Source organism: Mytilus californianus, unplaced genomic scaffold (genome assembly GCF_021869535.1).
Source record: "Mytilus californianus isolate M0D057914Y unplaced genomic scaffold, xbMytCali1.0.p SCAF_18, whole genome shotgun sequence".
NCBI classification, from domain to species: domain Eukaryota; kingdom Metazoa; phylum Mollusca; class Bivalvia; order Mytilida; family Mytilidae; genus Mytilus; species Mytilus californianus.
Genome location: NW_026262666.1, coordinates 6,606,732 through 6,629,157, shown reverse-complemented (window position 1 = coordinate 6,629,157; position 22,426 = coordinate 6,606,732). Strand labels below are relative to the sequence as shown.

Sequence of the window (22,426 nt, the reverse complement as noted above, 5' to 3'; positions counted from 1 at the left end):
GCTATCTTGGTTCGCGGGCGGGGTCATCGGACACATTTTTTAAACTAGATACCCTAATGATGATTGTGGACAAGTTTGGTTAAATTTGTCTCAGTAGTTTCAGAGGAGAAGATTTTTGTAAAAGATTACAAAAATTTACGAAAAATGGTTAAAAATTGACTATAAAGGGCAATAACTCCTTAAGGGGTCATCTGACCATTTTGGTCAAGTTGACTTATTTGTAGATCTTACTTTGCTGAACATTATTGCTGTTTACAGTTTATCTCTATCTATAATAATATTCAAGATAATAACCAAAAACAGCAAAATTTCCTTAAAATTACCAATTCAGGGGCAGCAACCCAATCATGGGTTGTCTGATTCATCTGAAAATTTCAGGGCAGATAGATATTGACCTAATGAACAATTTTACCCCGTCAGATTTGCTCTAAATGCTTTGGTTTCAGAGATATGAGCCAAAAAACTGCATTTTACCCTATGTACTATTTTTTAGCCATGTCGGCTATCTTGGTTCGCGGGCGGGGTCATCGGACACATTTTTTAAACTAGATACCCTAATGATGATTGTGGACAAGTTTGGTTAAATTTGTCTCAGTAGTTTCAGAGGAGAAGATTTTTGTAAAAGATTACAAAAATTTACGAAAAATGGTTAAAAATTGACTATAAAGGGCAATAACTCCTTAAGGGGTCATCTGACCATTTTGGTCAAGATGACTTATTTGTAGATCTTACTTTGCTGAACATTATTGCTGTTTACAGTTTATCTCTATCTATAATAATATTCAAGATAATAACCAAAAACAGCAAAATTTCCTTAAAATTACCAATTCAGGGGCAGCAACCCAACCATGGGTTGTCTGATTCATCTGAAAATTTCAGGGCAGATAGATCTTGACCTGATAAACAATTTTACCCCCATGTCAGATTTGCTCTAAATGCTTTGGTTTCAGAGATATAAGCCAAAATCTACATTTTACCCCTATGTTCTATTTTTAGCCATGGCGGCCATCTTGGTTGGTTGGCCGGGTCACCAGACACATTTTTTAAACTAGATACCCCAATGATGATTGTGGCTAAGTTTGGTTAAATTTGGCCAAGTAGTTTAAGAGGAGAAGATTTTTGTAAAAGTTAACGGACGACGGACAACGGACGGCAAGTGATGAGAAAAGCTCACTTGGCCCTTTGGGCCAGGTGAGCTAAAAAAGGAGTTTCTATGTCCCCTGCATTGCATATATTTTATCTGTCCAATGGCAATAACTAAAAACACCTTTTTTTCTGTTTCTTTTTTTTAAAGGATTTTTACAAATTATATCTGAGTGAAATGAAGGCTTGATAGTGCTTACAATGCAATTTTCAATATTATTAATATTTCCAAGGGGCATAAATAACTGATCGGGACTGATTTTTTTACTTGTCCAAGACATTGCTGATATAAACCTATACTGGTAATATAAGTTTTATTAAAATAGGGTTAGAATTTGTAAATTGAAAACAAAGCTTGAGGCATGGACAGGGGATGGACGAACAGACTCCTGGTATTTCTATGTCTCACCAAGTGCATGTAAACATAGACATGATATTAGCTGCAAGAGGTTTGTCAACTGATCAAATCTATTCAAATGCTTACAGTAATTTTCCAGAATTGTTTGCTGTTGAATAAAAATGTTCCTGTAACTTTTTTCAGAATTGTTTGCTGCTGAATTAAATATGTTCCAGTAAGTAAATTGTAACCCTAGTTCATGTAGCTATTTTCAGTTTGTCTATTTTTTGGCACTTAAGTGTTTGTTTTATTCTGGATATAATATAACAGTCTTAACAGTGGTCAACAAAGAATGTTTTAAGTCTTATAAGTATGGTTTTGAATAAATCAATTAAAATCCAAAATTAAACATAAATTTACATTAAGTATTTGCATGTAGTCAAAATATAATTTATCTTTTCCTCTACAGAGGCAACATCAATTTAATACCTAATTAGTTCTTTTGAAATTACAAAATTGTAAAATAGAAAGTACCGGTAATATATATATTTACAAAAGAGTATGACAGATCACAAGATAAATCATAGATACATACTGTGGAGTCATTATTATATGTTGGATACCAATTTTCGTGGGTTTCGTGGGTACAGGTGAACCACAAATTCAAATGTTCAACGAATTACAAATTTTCTATAGGCTTTGTATGCAGAGATTGGCTAAACCACAAAATCTAATATCCAAGAAAATGCAAGTTTTCCTTAATCCACGAAAATTGATACCCATGAAAATAAATGAATCCACAGTAAAAGACAAACGAAATAGTAGAAACACATAGTTACAAGACAACAGCGAACAAGCAAAGCAAGGTCAAGGGTTATACATGACAACATACCATTAGCATCTCGAGGTTGGAGGTCACAGCCTTCTTGTATCAACACCAGCAGTCGTCCAACCCCACCACTTCGTTTTACTGATAACATGCAGAGAAAATAAAAATCTGATGTCATAAAATCATGCAAACATAAAATATGCAAATTAGGATAAAACTAAACCAAGTAAGGTTGGGAGAATATATAATGAATAGAAAAATGTGCATGGTATTAAAATGTGTCCTGACAAATTGGCTATTAGCATCTTTAAAAATTTTTTTCAAAACCAAGAACAGATTTGGAAAAGCAAAAATAAGTTCGAGGTATAGCTGAAAATCTGAAAAAATCTGAAAAATTCAACAAATAATGAAATTTTGTAAAAGGGTGAAAACGTAATTTTGAGTTGGATTGATTTTCTTCCATTGATGTTAAGACCTTCATATTCTGAGTCATTCACATATTGCTTTGCCCATGAAATATCAGTTGAATATTCTATAAATTTAGCATAGAAATACCAAAAAATTCATAAGGGTTCCGCGGAACCCAGTGTCTCGCCTACTTTTGCTGTTAATCACAGGCTCAACAAAAATGAGGAAAAAAATTAATAAAAATATTCCTCCCTATACTATCTTTTGATTGTAAGTAGCTTCTGTCCAAGTTTGGTAAAAATCCAGGATAATTTATGAATCTAATAAATGTTTTAAAAACTTAAACTGCAGACTGTATGTAATGTTGACTGGAAGAAAAACTAAGTCCATTTATAAGTAAAATACGGAAAAAATGGAACAAAATTTTATCAAAATTTCCTTCTGGATACTATCTTATGATCATAAACAAGCTTCTTTCCAAGTTTGGAAGAAATCCAGGATAGTTTAAGAAAGTTATTAAAATTTGAAAAACTTTAACCACAGAGTGAATGTAATGTTTCCTGGCAGAAAAACTAAGTCCATTTATAAGTAAAATACGGAAAAAATGGATTTTTTTTTTTACAAAATTTACTTTTGAATATAATCTTATGATCATAAACAAGCTTCTGTCCAAGTTTGGTAGAAATCCAGGATAGTTTAAGAAAGTTATTAAAATTTCAAAAACTTTAACCACAGAGTGAATATTTGTGGACGCCGCCGACGGAATGTAGGATCGCTATGTCTCGCTTTTCAACAAAAGTCGAAGGCTCGACAAAAAATGATATGTCTTTAAAAAGTTTGAAAGTTAAAGACCTTCATCCTACATATCTTTAAGCTCCTCTTGGTAAAAAAAAGTACAATTCAAACTTAAAGCCAAAAGTCTGAATGGACTAGTGATCAAATTGTGATTATAATGATTCATTTTGAAAAAATTGTTGAAAAACTGCTTACTTATAGACAGCAAATAACATTTAATTTTGTAATTCTTTTTAAAATTACAATGGTCAATCTCTCACAGACGTAGTTTCTGCAAAATGAAATCGGAATGCACCTCCCGTATTTGTTATGATGTGTCCAATTAACGCTTCTCTATCATCTGGTACCTGTGGAAATGATTATGCTAAGTGACAACAAACATGGAATTGAATGTTCAGGTACCAGTGTAGAAAAAAATGCATACAATTAATTGTCTACTTCTCAATCATTTTTTTAATTTTGTTTTTAATTTAAGTAAAGAATGTTTGATCTAATATAAGTATATCAATCATACCAGATTTTTTGTCGCAAATGTTAATTTATTTTTTGAAGAGCAGACTTCAACAAAATTCTAAACAAAAAGGGATTTTTTTTTTTAAACAACAGAAATAAACTAAAATAAAACCATCATTTATTCTTAATTTACAAAAGCATTCCTTCTTTTAAAAATAAAAAAAAAACTATGAAGTGATCTATTTTATATCTTTGTGTTTCAAAATTTTAAATTTTCTATTTGTAAGAAAATCAAAACGAGTAATGATTTCAAAAAGGCATGTGCAGCTCTTTTGAACAATGGCTTAACATTTCTGAGTTTCTTTTGAATTGAACAGATTTCCTTTTTTGCTATTAAAGTTAAGAATTAGTTCCAATTGTAAAATCCTAGCCAAAAACAGGAGATGTCATCTCTTTATACTTGACGTTGGTGTCAATAAAATGCTTTAATCAATGATACTGTCAAAATGTTCTGGCGACTTTGTACAGAGTTTTCTCCCTTGATTATCATGTACCCTTTTAGGATAACATCTCATCATAAGACTAGTGAAACAAGCTACAAATCTAAATAAGCAAAGCCAAAACATTGCATATCTTCTGCCAAGATAAAAGCAAGTAAATTTTTGGATTAATTTCAATTGAGAGGAGGTAAGAGGAGGTAAGATTTAATTTGAAGTTTGATTTATAGATTTATAGATTTCATCACTGCAACAAGTGTGTGACGATATTTCTCCACTCGAGACAGTTAAATTTTAATATTTAAAGCGTGAGGCTTGCCGAGCTTTTTAAATAATTAAAATTTAACTGTTGAGAGTGGAGAAATATCATAATACACGAGTTATAGTGGTGGAATCTGTTTCTCTATTGATTTTTATCCTTCCTTTTTCAAAGATTTGCAGAAAGTTGTGTTCTTTATATGTGACGTCATCAGGCATGGTCGCCTTTTTTCATGAGGTCACAATAGTAAATTCAGAAGAAACCAAGAAAGTTTGACGTCATAATTAAATTTCTACCAATCATTTGCCGAAAACAGACATTTCACTAGTGAGGAGAACAATTTTTTCACAATTGGTTGGGAAATGTGAAAACAGTGAAAAAATAAGAGAAAAATAGATCCACAATTTATAGTGCTTTGTTCTTCAATGGTCACTTATTGATGAAAAGAAGACATGCTTTTGAAAATCAAGTCATAAATATGGTTGAAATGGGTTAATCACATGCCGCCTTACCATCTTGTGAGGGGGCCAGGTTTATCCCCTCCACAATGATAACTAACATACGACCTACTTTCTGATTAGGTTCCTCCACTGAAATGGTTTGCATAATAAAATAGTAATAGAGTACAAACAAATTCTTAAAACAATGGCTACCTGGACGGTACAGAAAAGATATAGGGATTTTCAAAAAAAAAAAAAGGAGGAACGAATATCAACACTAATGATTTTAACAATAAACCTTTCTATATTCATAGCAGTTACACTATGTAACAAAATTATGTACATGTATATCTGTAAATCTAAATTTGACACTTCATCAAAAAGAGGGAGTCTCAACCCGAATTCCTGAGAAAATAAATACCAAATCCTGAAATCTTTGAAAATAAGATATCCGTTCCCACAATATAAATAAATCCTGAATTTCGGAATTCCTAAGGATTTAAATGGCTATTCTCAAATTACCCCGGGAAAAACAATTCAATCCTGAATTCCTGAAAAAGGTCTGGTAACTAAATTAATTTCATATACATATATTGGTACACTAAAAAGCATAAAAATCTCAATCTTACAGTTATGCACTTTCTCTCTCCTTTTTCTTTCTGTTTCAATATAATTCTTTGAAGCTGCATCCAAACGCTTTACCCAGTTTTCTCTAAAAATATTGAAAATTAAAATTAAAAACAAATCAACATTAATAAAAAAAATTCATAAATATTTCATAGAAAAACAAATATAAACCTAACCCTATTAATTCAGTCCCTCCCCGTAATCGATCTCTCCTACTTGCAATGGCCTGATTTCCTAACATGATAAAAACTCTTCATGAATCCTGGATATTGATTGGTGCCCTGTAGAAAAGGTGACCAATCAGCAATCAGCTCAATTTTATCAAGATAGGTAAATCCAGAGTTAATTCTGAATGATTGATTGAAGATTTTTCATTGTCAATGCATTCAGGCGATAATGAAGTAATGGTAGATCAGCGGAATATAACAACTGAATTATTCAGGTTAATATAAATCCTACAATACATAATTAGCAATATTTCAGAGTAGAGATAACTAAGAAGATTTCAATAAGGGGATGCAATCAAACTATTACAATGAAACCTTATATTTGTGATGAAATCAAATAAATAATAAAATGGACAGATGATAGTATGTTTCTCTCTTGTAAAACCTTTCCTTAGCATTCTTTCAAATGTGAGACTTCACTGCAGCCAAAGGCAATACTGAACCAACTGAGAAATGTTAATTCCATAAGATTGATCGTTAAATTGTTGGTTGCTTAATGTCCAGTGGCAAATATTGCATGCATGGTCAGGAGAACAAAACATTCCATAAGAATAGAAAAACCAAATATCAACATTAAAAGAGAGGAAAATTAAAAATAGGAAAGTAAAGATCCTCATAATTCTATAAATAAATTTTGGTATGATTACCATGATAACAATGAAGAAATTTAAATTTGAAGGTCTAAAATGGAAGAAATCTTTCTCTTAACATTAGATTTAGTTTTGAAGTCCATAACCCTTAATAACTTTCAGTTTGAGAACAACTGAAAAGGATTCTTGCAAATAGTGATGATTTAACTCAGTGAAAATAAAAGCGAAAAATGGTTGTATAGGAGGCCAATTTAACTATGTATAATGAAGTAATCATAAAGGTTCAACTCAGATCAACAATGGTTGAAATACATTAAAAGGGAAATAGATATGATCACTCATGCTTCAAAAATGTGCTCAGATTAATGTATGTAGAATTGTTGCTATGTTACCTCTCATTGTTACTAGATGTCTTGAAGTTGTACACCCTGTCTATATGGGACACTTGGAATTGACAGGAATCACTATCATCATCACCGATTCTTTTTACCATTATCTCATTCAGAAATATTGGCTAGAAAATAAAATCAGCATATTTATTCAGAGACAGATTTAAAGGGGCATGACAGAGTTGCAAATAATGAAAATGGTTTCATTTCATTTCATTTTTCGAAATTTGACAGGTTAAAACTAATTTTTGACTTTTTGACTTTTGAAATACATCAGCTATCATAACTTATGGTCAATACAACTTCAAAATAGCTTTATAAAGGAATCATGATTTTCAAAGATCCAGGATGTTGGTATTCACATTTTCAACCATTTAATTATATTTCAGAACCCCTTCCAACTTTATTTTTGTTTATTTCAATCATTCATTACTATTATCTATCTACCAGGTTATTAGTCCCAGTCCATTCATTAAACCAGCATACCATATGCATACTTCCCCTTCAATCTGACAAAGTGCAAAACCTTCAAAAAGAATGTTTGCTTCTCTTGTTTTTCACTTTGTGTCAGATATTTGGAATCCTCTAGTTTTATCAATGTTATGCCATAAACAAATTTTGCCCGCTAACCCTCTACTTTTCTTTTTATAATTTTATTACATATACTTTATAAAGCCATTTTTTTAAATCTTATAAAATCCTTGTTATTTTTTCATAGCTTTTGAAAGAAAATAAAATGCTTCGCTGGGGCGCAGCTTGATACGACCGCAGAGGTCGAACCCTGAACAGTTGGGGCAAGTATGGACACAACATTCAAGCTTGATACAGCTCTGAATTTGGATTGTTATTAAATATTTGACACAGCATAGGTTTCTGACACAGAAAGAATGTGGTCTAAGAACTTGATTTTTTTTTAATTTACCTATTATGGTCCAATGTCCAAAATCAAAATACATGGTTAGATTCAGCATATCAAAGAACCCCATATATTCAATTTTTGTTAAAATCAAACAAAGTTTAATTTTGGACCCCAACTTGGACAAACTTGAAAACTGGGCCCATAATCAAAAATCTAAACACATGTTTAGATTCAGCATATCAAAGAACCCCAAGAATTCAATTTTTGCTAAAATCAAACTAAGTTTAATTTTGGACCCTTTGGACCTTAATGTAGACCAATTTAAAAAACGGGACTTAAAATTAAAAATCTTAATACACGGTTAGATTTGGAATATCAAAGAACCCCAATAATTCAATTTTTGATGAAATCAAACAAAAATTAATTTTGGACCCTTTTGACCTCAATATGAACCAATTTGATAGCGGGGCCCACAAATAAAAATTCTAAATTCATGGTTAGATTCAGCATATCAAAGAACCCCATATATTCAATTTTTGTTGAAATCAAAAAAAGTTTAATTTTGGACCCCAACTTGGACCAACTTGAAAACTGGGCCCATAATCAAAAATCTAAACACATGTTTAGATTCAGCATATCAAAGAACCCCAAGAATTCAATTTTTGTTAAAATCAAACTAAGTTTAATTTTGGACCCTTTGGACCTCAATGAAGACCAATTTAAAAAACGGGACCCAAATTAAAAATCTAAAAACACAGTTAGATTTGGCATATCAAAGAACCCCAATAATTCAATTTTCGATGAAATCAAACAAAGTTTAATTTTGGACCCTTTTGACCTCAATATGAACCAATTTGATAGCGGGGCCTACAAATAAAAAATCTAAATACATGGTTAGATTCAGCATATCAAAGAACCTCATATATTCAATTTTTGTTGAAATCAAACAAAGTTTAATTTTGGACCCCAATTTGGACCAACTTGAAAACTGGGCCCATAATCAAAAATCTAAATACATGTTTAGATTCAGCATATCAAAGAACCCCATATATTCAATTTTTGTTGAAATCAAACAAAGTTTTAATACTGGACCCTATCTTGGACCAACTTGAAAACTGGGCCCATAATCAAAAATCTAAACACATGTTTAGATTCAGCAAATCAAAGAACCCCAAGAATTCAATTTTTGTTAAAATCAAACTAAGTTTAATTTTGGACCCTTTGGACCTCAATGTAGACCAATTTAAAAAACAGGACCCAAAATTAAAAACCTAAATACACGGTTAGATTTGGAATATCAAAGAACCCCAATAATTCAATTTTAGATGAAATCAAACAAAGTTTAATTTTGGACCCTTTTGACCTCAATATGAACCAATTAGATAAAGGGGTCCACAAATAAAAAATCTAAATACATGGTTAGATTCAGCATATCAAAGAACCCCATATATTCAATTTTTGTTGAAATGAAACAAAGTTTAATTTTGGACCCCAATTTGGACCAACTTGAAAACTGGGCCAAAAATCAAAAATCTAAATACATGTTTAGATTCAGCATATCAAAGAACCTCATATATTCAATTTTTGCTAAAATCAAACAAAGTTTAATTTTGGACCCTTTGGACATTAAGGTAGACCAATTTGAAAACTGGACCCAAAATTAAAAATCTAAATACACTGTTAGATTTGGCATAACAAATAAATAAATGTGATCAAAGATTTTACAAATCTAATGCGCCATACTGTGCAATTAAAGATTACTTCTTGAAATTTTTCAATATTTGAAATTTGAAAAAAAAATAATATTTGAAGAATAATTCTTTTTAATTTCTGAAATCTGAAATGAGAAAAAATTGGCCCCCCACAATTTCTTTTTATCCCCCCCCTCCTTTTTCCCCCAAAAAAATTCTTTCCCTCAAGATATGGTCATAATCTCAATTCAAATTTCCAATGGAGTTGGCAACCATAATTACCCATTTAAATTTACCATAGTGCTAACTTAATCTATTTTATAATAGAATTAATAAAAATATAGTGTCAAATCTTTCATATGGATTTTTTTGTAAAAAAAAAAGATGAAAACATTTGCAGATATTTTTACTGGTCTTCCTTTATAAATATGCATTTCTTTAAACATAATTTAAAAGCAGTGTAAGGGAAGTAACCAAAACGTTGTATTTGGATTACCTCCCTTACACTGTTTTAGATTATCTTTATTGTTCGTTAACCATTACTTTATACATAATTTAAAAGCAGTGTAAGGGAGATAATTTCAATGATGTATTTGATTTATCTCCCTTACACTGCTTTAAATTATGTTTTGTACTAAAGTATTTGTCCATTAACCAGGACAACCTTGTTTTTCCCCCTTTTTTGCCCCTAATTCCTAAACGGTTTGAGCCATAACCCCCCAAAGCAAATCCTAACCATCCCTTTGTGGTATGGAAACTTGTAGTATTATTTCAGAGAGATCCATACACCGTTCCACAGTTATTGTCTGGAAACTAGAAAATGCTCATTTTTGGCCCCTTTTTGGCCCCTAATTCCTTAACTGTTGGTACCATAACCCCCAAAATCAATCCCAACCTTCCTTTTGTGGTATTTAACCTTATGGTCAAATTTCAAAAAGATCCATTCACTTAAACTAAAGTTAGAGTGCGAAAACCAATATGTATTTGGACGACGACGACGACAACGACGCCAACGTCATACCAATATACGACCACAAAATTTTTTTGCGGTCGTATAAAAAAGTGCCAATGTTAAATGTATGAAAAATCTAGAGAGAATCATTTCCAGTCAAATTTTTCATTGCTTATATCTTTAAAACAAGGACATTGACCTTTCATTTTTTTCTAATTTTTAAGTTCCGTTATTTATATACTATCAATTGATAACAGTCTTTTAAAAAGCTTGTTATTTTGAAACATTGGAGCGAGCATCCTTAAATAATCAGATATACTCACAGTTTTGTACATCTTATATTGCGACTTTGCTTTTGGATCAAAGACAAACTTAGATGTGCTACTGCTAAGAGGACTGATAAGTAATAGAAAATCATTGCACAAAACTCCTACTAGTTCTTTGTTACTCTTCATCTGAAAAATAAATACAAATATGAAAAGAAATGTCACAATATAAATAAAAGTAGCTAAACAAGAATATGTGTCTGGTCACTCTATCACATTTCTGTGAGTAGTGGACTGCAAAATCTGGGTAAAAACTGTAGTAGGTTTGGTATAAAAAACTAAAATGTTACAATTTCAGTCCTTTATCAAGAGTTAATGTTTCTAAATTATAAAATTTGCATTCACATAGTTACAATGTATGTTATCATGACTCAGCAGTAAAAAAATATCATACTATCACAAATAAACATCAAAACTATCCTAGGAGAAATCACCAGACAATAAAACCTATCATTAAAATACAAACCTTGTACAATGTTCCTGAGTGTAATATCTTTCTAGGCCCAAGGCAGTTTGTCACAGAATTAAATGTAATTTTCTGAAAAGACAGAATTGGAAATATTTACTAAACTTATACTTTTCAATCATCAGTAGAAATTACTCGCATGGTCCAGCATTCATTCTATCTTGTTTAAGTTTTTCCTTACACTCTCTTTTTTACATTCTAGCTTGTCAAGAGTTTTCCCACACACCCTAATTCACCTGGCTACATAAATTGACAGATTACTCCTATAAAAATGATTAGTCCATTCTAACTTTTCAGAGTTTTCCCTTACACCCTCACTGACCTAGCTTAATGAATCTACAGCTTACCTCTACAAGTCCATCACAGTTTATATGTCCCTGCATCCATTCTAACTTGTCTGAGTTTTCCCTTTCCCTTACACCCTCATTGACTTGACTACATAGTTCTTCAGCTTTTGTCAAAGCCTCCTTCAAGTTCTGATGGTCAGGATGACCCTCTGGTGTATACTGTAGAATCTAAACACAAATAGTTATGCTTTTTTTTAACAAAATGATTATAAATGTGAATATGCCATACAAAAACTACAGATTCAAAATGTACCTCTTTTCAAAATAAAAGTGGATCTTTTGCAGGCATGTAAAAAGCATAGGCAATCAACATATAAAAAGTTTGCCTTGTGATACACAATGTTTCAATTATTTAAATTCAGAAAAACAGTAGTCTAAATGTTTCTTTCTAGTGCATAAGTGCATGTGCACTCATCAACACATCCATTTTATATAAGCTTTAAAAATTACAAGCTATTAACTAACGGCTGTTCAAGATTTAAAAAGCATTGGAAAGAGAGGGGGGTAATGGGAGGCATTAAAATTAATAAATTGTGGGTGAATGCATTTTCTTCTGAATTTTGTAAGAATTAGAAGTAAAATGAAAATTTTATATTGTGGGTAGTTGGGGTAAAAAATAAGTGCCTTCCATCCCCTATGTGTTTAAATCTGGAATCATTGAAAGCAATTTTAAATCCAAGCCATCCTCCTATAATCTTGAGTTTTTAATTTTTGAAGAAGAAAAAGAAACAGAAAATTCACGAAAGGTGTACAAATAGGCAAGGGCCCCACTTGCACATTTTTATGTGAGGCAAACAGACTGATACATACAAAGTTGTCAATTTTCATAAATTTTGACACAAAATCAATTAATTAAAGAAGTGTTCTAAATTAATATATGCTTTGTCAAAACCCAAGCAGGCCATAATCTTGCCGGCGAAATGACGATTTAAGTCGCCAAAGAATTTTGAAAATCGCTAAATCTCGCCGGCCGACTGACTTCATAGCGAAGTCAAATCGCTATCAAAATCGGTAAAAGGGAGACAACTTGTGATTGACAAGTCTCACAGGTAAAAAAAATGGCGGCTGACAAGGAAAATCGAGATTTTCGAAATGACCAAGGACTAATACTGTAAACGATCAAATTAAATAAATACAACGGCGACTTTGAACATCCTCGAATATAACTTTCAAAACTGTTCAAACGGAAAACTGACCGTCTGTTTAAGTTATCGTTTTACGATGATTTTCATCTGAGGATGTTGCGTAATCACTCAGCTGATTTGTTTTATTTTTAATACTACACGAGTCGATCAATTTTACTGTTCGGTAGGTAAAGGGTGGGAATTAACGGTAGATTTATTATATTCATTGAATAAAAATTGAAATATAAAAGGTAGAAAGACAGCTGATGGATAACGTGATTGCAAACGTACGACACTCGACCAGATTGTGATCAGCAGTGGATTTTTTCTTATGACCACTTCGTTGATATGGATGATATTTTTAAAAAATGTTAGAAATTAGCTCTTTATCGGATAATCAGCTTGAGATTGAAAGATATTTTCATTTATAGACTTACAATCTTTAACGATAATCTCAATTTACTACAACTAACATAAATGTCCTGGACATTCAATAATGTTTTACAAAACAATGACAAGTGGTGATATAAATTAAATTCCCAGTCATGTGAAATTCATCATATTTTTCTGGAGTTTTAAAAATAAATTGAGGCAGATGCACATGAATTTAATGCATTATAATCTTGATAATATTACTAGGCTACTCCCTCATGTCCCAATCAACAAATTTTATTTAGAACACATTATGGTATCAATAAATAAATAACAACTACATATTGTCTAAACCTTTTTATTAAGAACTTTCTATATATACATTGTGTACAATAACATATGAAATAACTGCAAGTACATCTTTTATTGAATATAAAACAATTTCCTCAGTGATAAGCTTGAAAACACGATGCAACCGAAACGGTAATGGAATCTCACTTCTCCAAGAAGTTGACCACTTCTCCCTTCTCTCTCATGGAAGGAGAAGTCACTTCTCCCTCTTCAAAATCCTAGATTAGGCCCTGAACCCAAGCACTGTCTATTTAGGTTGGCATTTTAGTAAATCTTGGGCAATCAATAATTTTGACACAGAGAATCATTTCGTAAAAGCACATGATACCTTTTTTATTTAAATGTTTATAGCAAAAAATAGGATTCTCAGAATTTATTATTTTTTGACAAAAACGAAGTTTTTAACACAATTTTGATTTGAAGAAACAATTTGGATTGCATATTATGCCTATAATATTTATCAATTTATGATGACACCTTACCACAAGAAGATGCTTCTCAAAGTTTGTGATTTTTTAACAAAAAGTAAGTTTTCAACATTTTTTTAATATGTCAATCACTGTAGTTTATATAGTTTAATATACCTATATATCAGTTTTTGTTAAAATCCTTTTCTAAGAAGACATTCTCAAATTCGTTATTAATTTATTTTAACAAAAACAAAGTTTTTCCCAAAATTAATGAGCTGAATTTCAACAAAATGTAATATTCACATCTACATAGTCACACAAGAACTGTACAAAATTTCAATGGCCTCCTACCTATACTTTTGGACGTTTTACATTTACAAAAATTATTGCTGGAAAGACAGACAGATAGACTGACGGACAAAGTGAAAACTGTAGGGCTCCTGCATCCTCGATGTCGGGACATAATTACCCACAGTCCTCTACATTCTAAAATAGTAAATTGAATGTGTACCAAACTGTGGTTAAATATGATAGAATGTATCCTACCTTCTGTATCATAAGTGGATATTTAGTTATTCTCTGCATTGGTTTCAGTAAGAAACTACTTAGTGGCATGGATTTAGTTTTAGGATTCTGTGTGCATTTCTGAAAATTAAAAAAAAATTTGAATTCTATTGTCATATAAAAATAGGTGGTGACAAAATGTTGTTCTAATTCATGTACATATAAAGTCACTGAAATAAAAAGACTAACAAGTATAAGAATTCAAATATAAAAAAAAATTCAACTTGTGGTGGGGTTCATGTTGCTCAGTCTTTAGTTTTCTATGTTGTGATTTGTGTACTATTGTTTGTTGGTCTTTTTCTTTTCTAGCCATGGCCTTGTCAGTTTGTTTTCGACTTATGAGTTTGAATGTCCCTTTGGTATCCTTTGCCTCTCTTTTGTGACCAAACGCTGATAATTTACTCATGCCATCCGAGCAATCAATAATCATTGTGCTGTTTGGTCACTTGCATATTTTTCGATATTTGAATACCTAAAGAGTTATCTATAAAAAAAATAACAGTATTCATTGTCAAAATAACAGGATGAGGTTATATGACAGTGGTGTTGTGTTGTCAAGCTGATAGATATAGAAATGTACATCAGATATTGAAAGGAAAAAGAGGAGAAAGGAGACAAAACTAGGACAATGATCAAAATCTTCTGCCAAACTTTTGGAAGAAAGAAACTTTGGGCAATAATCAAAATGTTCTACCAACCTTTTGGATCTCTCTGAACTCAGGACTGGTCTCTGTTTTATGCTGAATTAATGCTGCTGCTCTAAGTTGACAGCTACAGAAACGGATATAAGGGGTCAAATGTGGTAACTGCAACACAAAAAATATGGCAACTTTAATACATTCTACAAAAATATGTATACAAATGACTTTAAAAATAAGATGTGGTATGACTGCCAATGAGACAACTCTCCATCAGAGACCAAATGACATAGAAGTTAACAACTATAGGTCACTGTACGGTCTTCAACAATGAGCAAAACCCATACTAGTCTTATATCTGAGTATAAAGGAAGAATCAGTGTTTTGATAAGAGCAAGCATCACTGCACCCTCAAAAGTGACCGTTCATATTTACTGGTTTGTTATTAAATTTTAGACATACAATTTCTTTTTTTAACATCTGCATAAGAGGGAGGACATTTATTTTTTTTAATGTCATGGGGAGTGGGGTATTTAACCAGCAGCCTGAACTAAGATAATCAATGATGCACACAATTATTTCCTGTATTTTGTAGGGCCAAATATTCATTTTTATCCGATGAGGTGAAGAATATTTACTTTTTCTCTTACTCAGCTAGAATATTCATTTCTGAAATCCTCCGCCTACACCTACCAAACGCTTGTCTCCTTCCCATTTGGTAAATCAAACAGTCATCCCTAACGAAAGTGAACAATTACAAATTGCATACCATAAACTGAATATCAAGAATACTCTTGAATGATGTAATCTACTGATAACAGATATATGATACATAATTTTTAAATAGTAAATTAGAAATTCATTTTTTTTCAAGTGCTTGAATTTGCTGTTTATACAACTGACTTGGATTACAATACAGGTCCAAATTTCCCTGCTTATAGTTACTTTAATTCCAGGGATAAAGATCATTTGTCCCTAATACATTTATATTTCTGTTTTTTCACAGTTTAAATGATAAAACTTTTGTAAGCATGCAGATACCATAACTCATGAAACTTACATTTTCACATAATATATCTCCTATCACATGTATTACTTGGCCTTTTCCAATCATTTTCTTTCGTACTCTTAATGATCTACAAAATCAAATCATAATATAAACAAAACACTTGATGATGTTTAGAGATAATCAAATAAATGCTCACAGCCAAAACTTTGAGGAGTAATATTTCAATATATAAAAGGGGAGCTTTGGAAAAATCCTGTACCATGCTGTTAATAGTAGCTGCACTGAAGGTTTTGTATTTTGTGTTTTATTTTAACAACATATGGTCTTTATATATATGCAAAAAGGGGGATGGGGTTGGGTGAGCTATGAGGGGATTGTGAGCACGTAAAACTAGTTTAACCCCAACACATTTTGAGCCTGTTTCAAAGCAAGTCAAGTGGACCAAGCCTTGTTCATTGTAGTTGTATGGAGAATTTCTTATACTTAGTTTATCATTTTGTTAAAAGAATTTCTTATAGATATTTGATTATTTTGTTATCAGAACCAAATTGCAATTTACAAATATTAAACTATTTACCTGGAAAGTTTTGTGTTACATAAAATAAGTTCTGTCCAATTAACAAAGACAGATTCCAATTCCTCCTCTGTCATCACTCCAGCTTCACGCATTGGGTTATAAAATGCCTACAAAATAAATATATATCTGTAAATACATGTATATGTGTGTGTCGAACAATCCCTATGAAGTTAAGTTTTTTGGAGTAAGATATATTTGTACTATAAAGATCTAGAGGTTCCTTGGAGCCTGAATTTACCACATTGGAAAAATATGCAGGTTTGATGTTTATTTTCCCCTATTCAAAATCAAAATTTTTTTTTGGTAGGGTTTTATTGCTCAGTCTTTAGTTTTCTGTGTTTTGTATACTGTTGTTTGTCTTACGGTATTTTCCTTTTTTGCCATGGTGTTGTCAGTTCATTTTAGACTTATGAGTTTGAATGTCCCTTTGGTATCTTTGGTCTCTCTTGTGTATGTGTGTGTGGGGGGAGCTAACATTCAATCTCTCCACCCCTCTCAATCTTGGTCTGTCAATCAAATTAAAGATTACCTCCAAAACAATACCCATATCATCCATGTATGTTTCTTCTGTTTTGAACAGCTCATGGATATGATTCTGTCTTTTACTTTCCTGTGGTGAGGTAGTAGCTAGTACTGTTGGATCACTCGACCCTGAAAGGCATAAGATATGATCCATAAGTCATAAAGCAAAGGATAAATCTAGGAACATCCACAGCAAATTACAGCTTGGCATTTTGACCTTTGACCTCTATATTTACTAATCCTACCTCTGTCCTTCAAAACATCCAATCTTTTTTTGTGTTAATAATCTGCTTTTGAATATCCAGTAATGTTTTATGTGTGGCACTAATGTTTCCATCTATGTTAGCCAAGTTGAAAACATATCTACATAACTTCACAATGTATGCTAGTGACAAATGATGGTCCCCAGTATTCACATATTTTCAAATTTCCAAACAAAATCAAAGCAGATTACTATTTCCATGTACATTTAGGCAACGTTAGTAATTCTAGAGCAGTAAAATAAAAGTTCACTTTAATAATACACTTTACATTTCATGTCTGTTAATATCTTGGCACTAGCTGCACTGCAGAGAATATTGTTATTTTAATTTTGTATTTATGATTGGCACTCTCTTTTGACAAGAATGAAATAATGTCATAAATGTTATTCTATTCTGGAAATAAGCACATTTTTGTTTGTTTGAGCAATTTAAGGCAGGTAATAAATCCAACAGGAACAAGCTCTAATAAGTCCAGCACAGGAACAAACTCTACTAAGTCCAGCATTCTGCTTGAGAAAACCTGTTACCGTGAGTTCATTATCATTCACTGATTACCAATTCTTGTGCATTTCATAGGAAGAGGTAAACCATGAAAATAGATGTTCAAGGACATAAAAATAATTCAAACATTTGTATGCAGACTTTGGTAAAGCCATCATCATCATAAATCAAATATCTATGAAAATACAATATTCCCTCGATCCTCAAAAAATTGGTACTTAGGAAAATAGATGAATTTACCATAACTCAACAGGAAAATAGCAAAATCTTTTGTATGATTAAGAATGCTTTTGACAAATTTTTTTCTGTATTTCATGTCCGCCATTTACCCATCTTAAACTCAATTTTTAAGCTGATTTTCCCTAGATTCTTGCTATTTAAGTGGAATCCTTCTAATATTTTCAATCAGGCATAAACCAATAAATAGAGCTTACTATAAGGTTTGGGTTTTGTTCATTGTTGAAGGCTGAATAGTGCCCTATAGTTGTATACAACTATGTTCATTGGTGTTTGGTGGACAATTGTCACATTGGAAATCACACCACATCTTTTTATTTATATCCAAAAAAATGCAATTAACACTTACAGGACTATTTCGAATGAGTAGGAGGGGGGCCTCGGTGGCTGAGTGGTCTAAGTAGTCGAACTACTGTATCACTAGCCTGTCAACACTGAGGTTGTAAGTTCAACTTCAATCTTAACTGACTAGGGTTGTCAGTTTTCCTACCGAACGTCAATGGTTCTCTCCGGGCACTCCGGCTTCCTCCACCAATAAAAACTGACCGCCAAGAAATAGCACAATAGTGATGAAAGTGGGGTTATTATGGTTTAACACCAAATAATCGAATCAAATCAAATGAGAAGGAATTCTTATTCATGATGTCACGAAATGTGTTCACATATGTGTATTCAATACTTGAGAGCGATTTAATGCCTTGAAGCGGTTAGGTTTCTGACCTTTTTTTTGTCTGACATACATGATATTTAAGATTGTGAAGTGTTTTTTTTTTTCTTTCTGAAGTACCATGTCTGAATGATATCAATTTTTAGTTACTCTGTCATTGGAAAATTAGGACAGATCCTTTGCAAACAAATCAATATAGATGTTTCCAAAATAATCATGAAAGAAGTTCACTTAAATAACATCAATGCCAGAAAAATGTCAACTTTAATCTGCATAACACTACCAAATATCGAACATAAAATCAGGCTTATACCGAACGAACATAAAATCAGGCCAATACCAAACATAAAATCAGGCTAATACCGAACATAAAATCAGGCTAAAATGTCCCACCTGATGAAATATTGTGAAATTTTAAAAAACCAACAAATCTCAAAAAGTGAGGTGAAAAATACCAAAGGGACATTCAAACTCATAAGTCAATAATAAACTGACAACGCCATGACTAAATAAGAAAAAGACCAACAAACAATAAATAGTACACAAAACACAACATACAAATCTAAAGACCGAGCAACACGAAACCCCACCAAAAACTTGGGGTGATCTCAGGTGCTCCGGAAGGGTAAGCAGATCAAAGCTAACAATGTCTCATCATGAACTATCTAGATCTCAAAAAAGAAGTAACAATCCTTTTATAAACAAAGTAAAGGTTGAGATAAGATGTTGACCTCATTTGTAAACGCTGCCACAGCCGTAAAGTAAAACATATGCAAAAATCTACAATGACTTTCAATACAAGTGGGTGTGGCAAAAACTATTTTGAAACAATGATAAACAGTACTGGTAAGACACTAATCAAATGTTTTTAAATAAAGAAGTTTTGCTACAAATCTACTCTATTAATGGTACAAGGACATATTATTAAAGATGCATAGCTAACTTGTAGTAAACTTATTTAAGTGTGCTTTTTAAATAGAAACTTTAGTTACTTTTTTTCAGAGAATGTTTTCCTCAAGATGTCTGACTGACTTAGGACAAGATAAATCACAAAGCAGGATCAGACACATATATATGCAATACCTTAGAATGTTCATTAATAAATTTTACTGTTATGTGTGGGACTTAGCGTAAGTCTTTTGCAGCATGTTGCAAATTCATCATGAAATGGAGTAATGAAGCCGCACAGTTATCAAACACAGACAACAATGACAACAATTTATTGACAATAAAGCTTTCAAATTAATAATATTACAAAATATAACAGAAAATTGCTAATAACAATAATATGTATGATGTATTCTGATAAGTATATAAAAGTTTAGAAATGTAACTCTTGAAACTTCTTGCCTTTTTGAAAGCACCTTATCTTATAGTACCGGTTCTTGATACATTTTGTGTACTATAAATTCAGAAATTTTTGTGATTATTTAGTATTAGGAAAATTGCTAAAGTATGAATTTTTGCAAAAAATAAAAAACTTGCATTTTAAATCTTTATAGAATTATTCACATGCAGCATTTACTGAAATTGTAATAATTAATCTCATATTTTTTCATAGTTTGACAATCACAGTAAATGCCAGCAGCAATTTCTGAATTTACAGTTACTGATCTTGATAAATGCTGAAAACATGTCTACTTCAAAAGTTACTTTAAAACTTGTTAAAGAACTAATGGCTTTAGGCAGGAAAAAAACCAAAAACTATTCTCTTGCTTTTGCATAGGTGCATAAAATGGGCTCAAACATTTTTAGAGAGTCATCTAGCATAATTTGTACATGTGGTCTCTCAGGCAAGAAATTTCAAGAGTGACTTTTCTTAACTCTGAATCACATTTGACTGAGTAAATATTAGATATAAACATTCCTCATAACATTCCTGAATGTATAATACTTTTAGTACAAAGTTCCATAGAATTGGAAAACAAAATCATGTTCAATCAAAACTGAACATCCTTAAACTGCATGTCTGATACAAATGGTTTAAATATAGCTTGCAAGATTATGTTCGATCAAAACTGAACATCCTTGACCTCATGTGTGGTACAAATGATCTAAACATAGCTTGAAAATTATGATTATCCCCGACCTGAATGTCTGATACAAATGGTTTAAATATAGCTTGAAAAATTATGAATACCCTTGACCTGTATATCTGAAACATTTGGTTCAAATAAAGCTTGTGAAAGGGAGAATTGATTTTCATGTGTAATATATAGTTTGCAAAAGTACGATAATTCTTGACTATCACATCCATAACCTATTCTCCTACAAAAATTCCTGGAGAAAGCAGCTATTAAATATAAGGTTATATTAGCTTATGAGAGGTTTTGCAAGGATTAATCTTAATTTCATTATAAATGTAGAATATTCAAAATTTAATATGTATGAATTAAAAAAAGATGTGGGGAAAGCAACCTTAAATACATCACCAAAAAAACAAAAACATATGGTCTTCAACAACAGTGCCTTTATAAGGGCTCAACTGACCTTGATGAAAGATTTAAACAATGAATTTCCTTCCATGTTGTAAAAGAATATCATTGTAAAAAATTTAGATACAAGTCTTTAACTATTCAAATTTTCACTGGATGAAAATCTAAATGTTAAAGATTTGTATTTAAAAATTTTTTCAGTCCTTTTATTTTTGTGTTAAATTCTAAATAATCATGTATTACTGAACTGAAAATGTGACTATCCAATCAACTGATCCTACATAGTTTTACAAGAATTGAGATTAGTACAACATAGAATATGTTTGATATTATATGGCTATAATCTAACTATATTGCATAATTTATTTGCTATATGAACACTGAATAACTTCATATTATAGCTGATATACTTGAGTGTGTACAAAGTACAATGAAGGTAATCTTGCTTGTTTGCTAAATTGACCTCTTTTACCTTTGTTTAACTTCCTTTTTATTGAAAGAGTGCAGTTAATACTTAATAGTTGGACAGGTAACAAAAGGAGGACTGAAAAACCTCGATCTGATTAAAAAACAAATCCTCCATTCACGCTTCGCTTACAAGGAATCTGATAACTCTCCTTTCTACTTTCTGTTTTATAGACCTTTAAAGATCCTCTGGTCTTATTGCAATGTTACTTCATCCTTAAAAATTTGATGGCTGAAATTTCATTGGCTGATGTTTTGATAACTAAAACAGAACATTACAAACAAGAATATGTCCATAATACACTGATGCCCCACTCGCATTATCATTTTCTGTTCAGTGGACCGTGATATTGGGGTCAAAACTCTAATTTGGCATTAAAATTAGTAAGAGCATATCATAGGGAACATGTGTACTAAGTTTCAAGTTGATTGGACTTCAACTTCATCAAAAACTACCTTGACCAACAACTTTAACCTGAAGTGGGACAGATGGACAGATGGACAGATGGACGGACGAACGAAAAACAAACAAACAAACAAACAAACAAATGAACGAACAAACGAACGAACAAACGCAAAAAACATAATGCCCCTCTACTATCATAGGTGGGGCATAAAAAAAACAATGGATCCTGAAAGGTCTTTAAAACAGAAAG

At 31.7% G+C, this 22,426-nt stretch overlaps 1 protein-coding gene across 3 annotated transcripts in view; it reads right to left on the bottom strand.

The window, feature by feature from the left end:
• The window catches only part of LOC127726629 (intersectin-1-like), a 93,860-nt gene that overhangs the window by 8,145 nt on the left and 63,289 nt on the right, over nt 1–22,426 (bottom strand). For 2 of the 3 annotated variants that reach the window (XM_052234049.1, XM_052234051.1), the window contains 11 exons: nt 17,210–17,331; nt 16,681–16,787; nt 16,155–16,230; nt 15,155–15,262; nt 14,439–14,537; nt 11,636–11,803; nt 11,289–11,360; nt 10,820–10,951; nt 6,998–7,119; nt 5,791–5,873; nt 2,373–2,450 (listed from right to left, as the gene is read on the bottom strand). In XM_052234049.1, the coding sequence (XP_052090009.1) occupies nt 2,373–2,450; nt 5,791–5,873; nt 6,998–7,119; nt 10,820–10,951; nt 11,289–11,360; nt 11,636–11,803; nt 14,439–14,537; nt 15,155–15,262; nt 16,155–16,230; nt 16,681–16,787; nt 17,210–17,331 (1,167 nt within the window). Of the gene's footprint in view, nt 1–2,372; nt 2,451–5,233; nt 5,312–5,790; nt 5,874–6,997; nt 7,120–10,819; nt 10,952–11,288; nt 11,361–11,635; nt 11,804–14,438; nt 14,538–15,154; nt 15,263–16,154; nt 16,231–16,680; nt 16,788–17,209; nt 17,332–22,426 lie in introns of all 3 variants that reach the window. The other variant, XM_052234050.1, reaches the window with a different exon arrangement.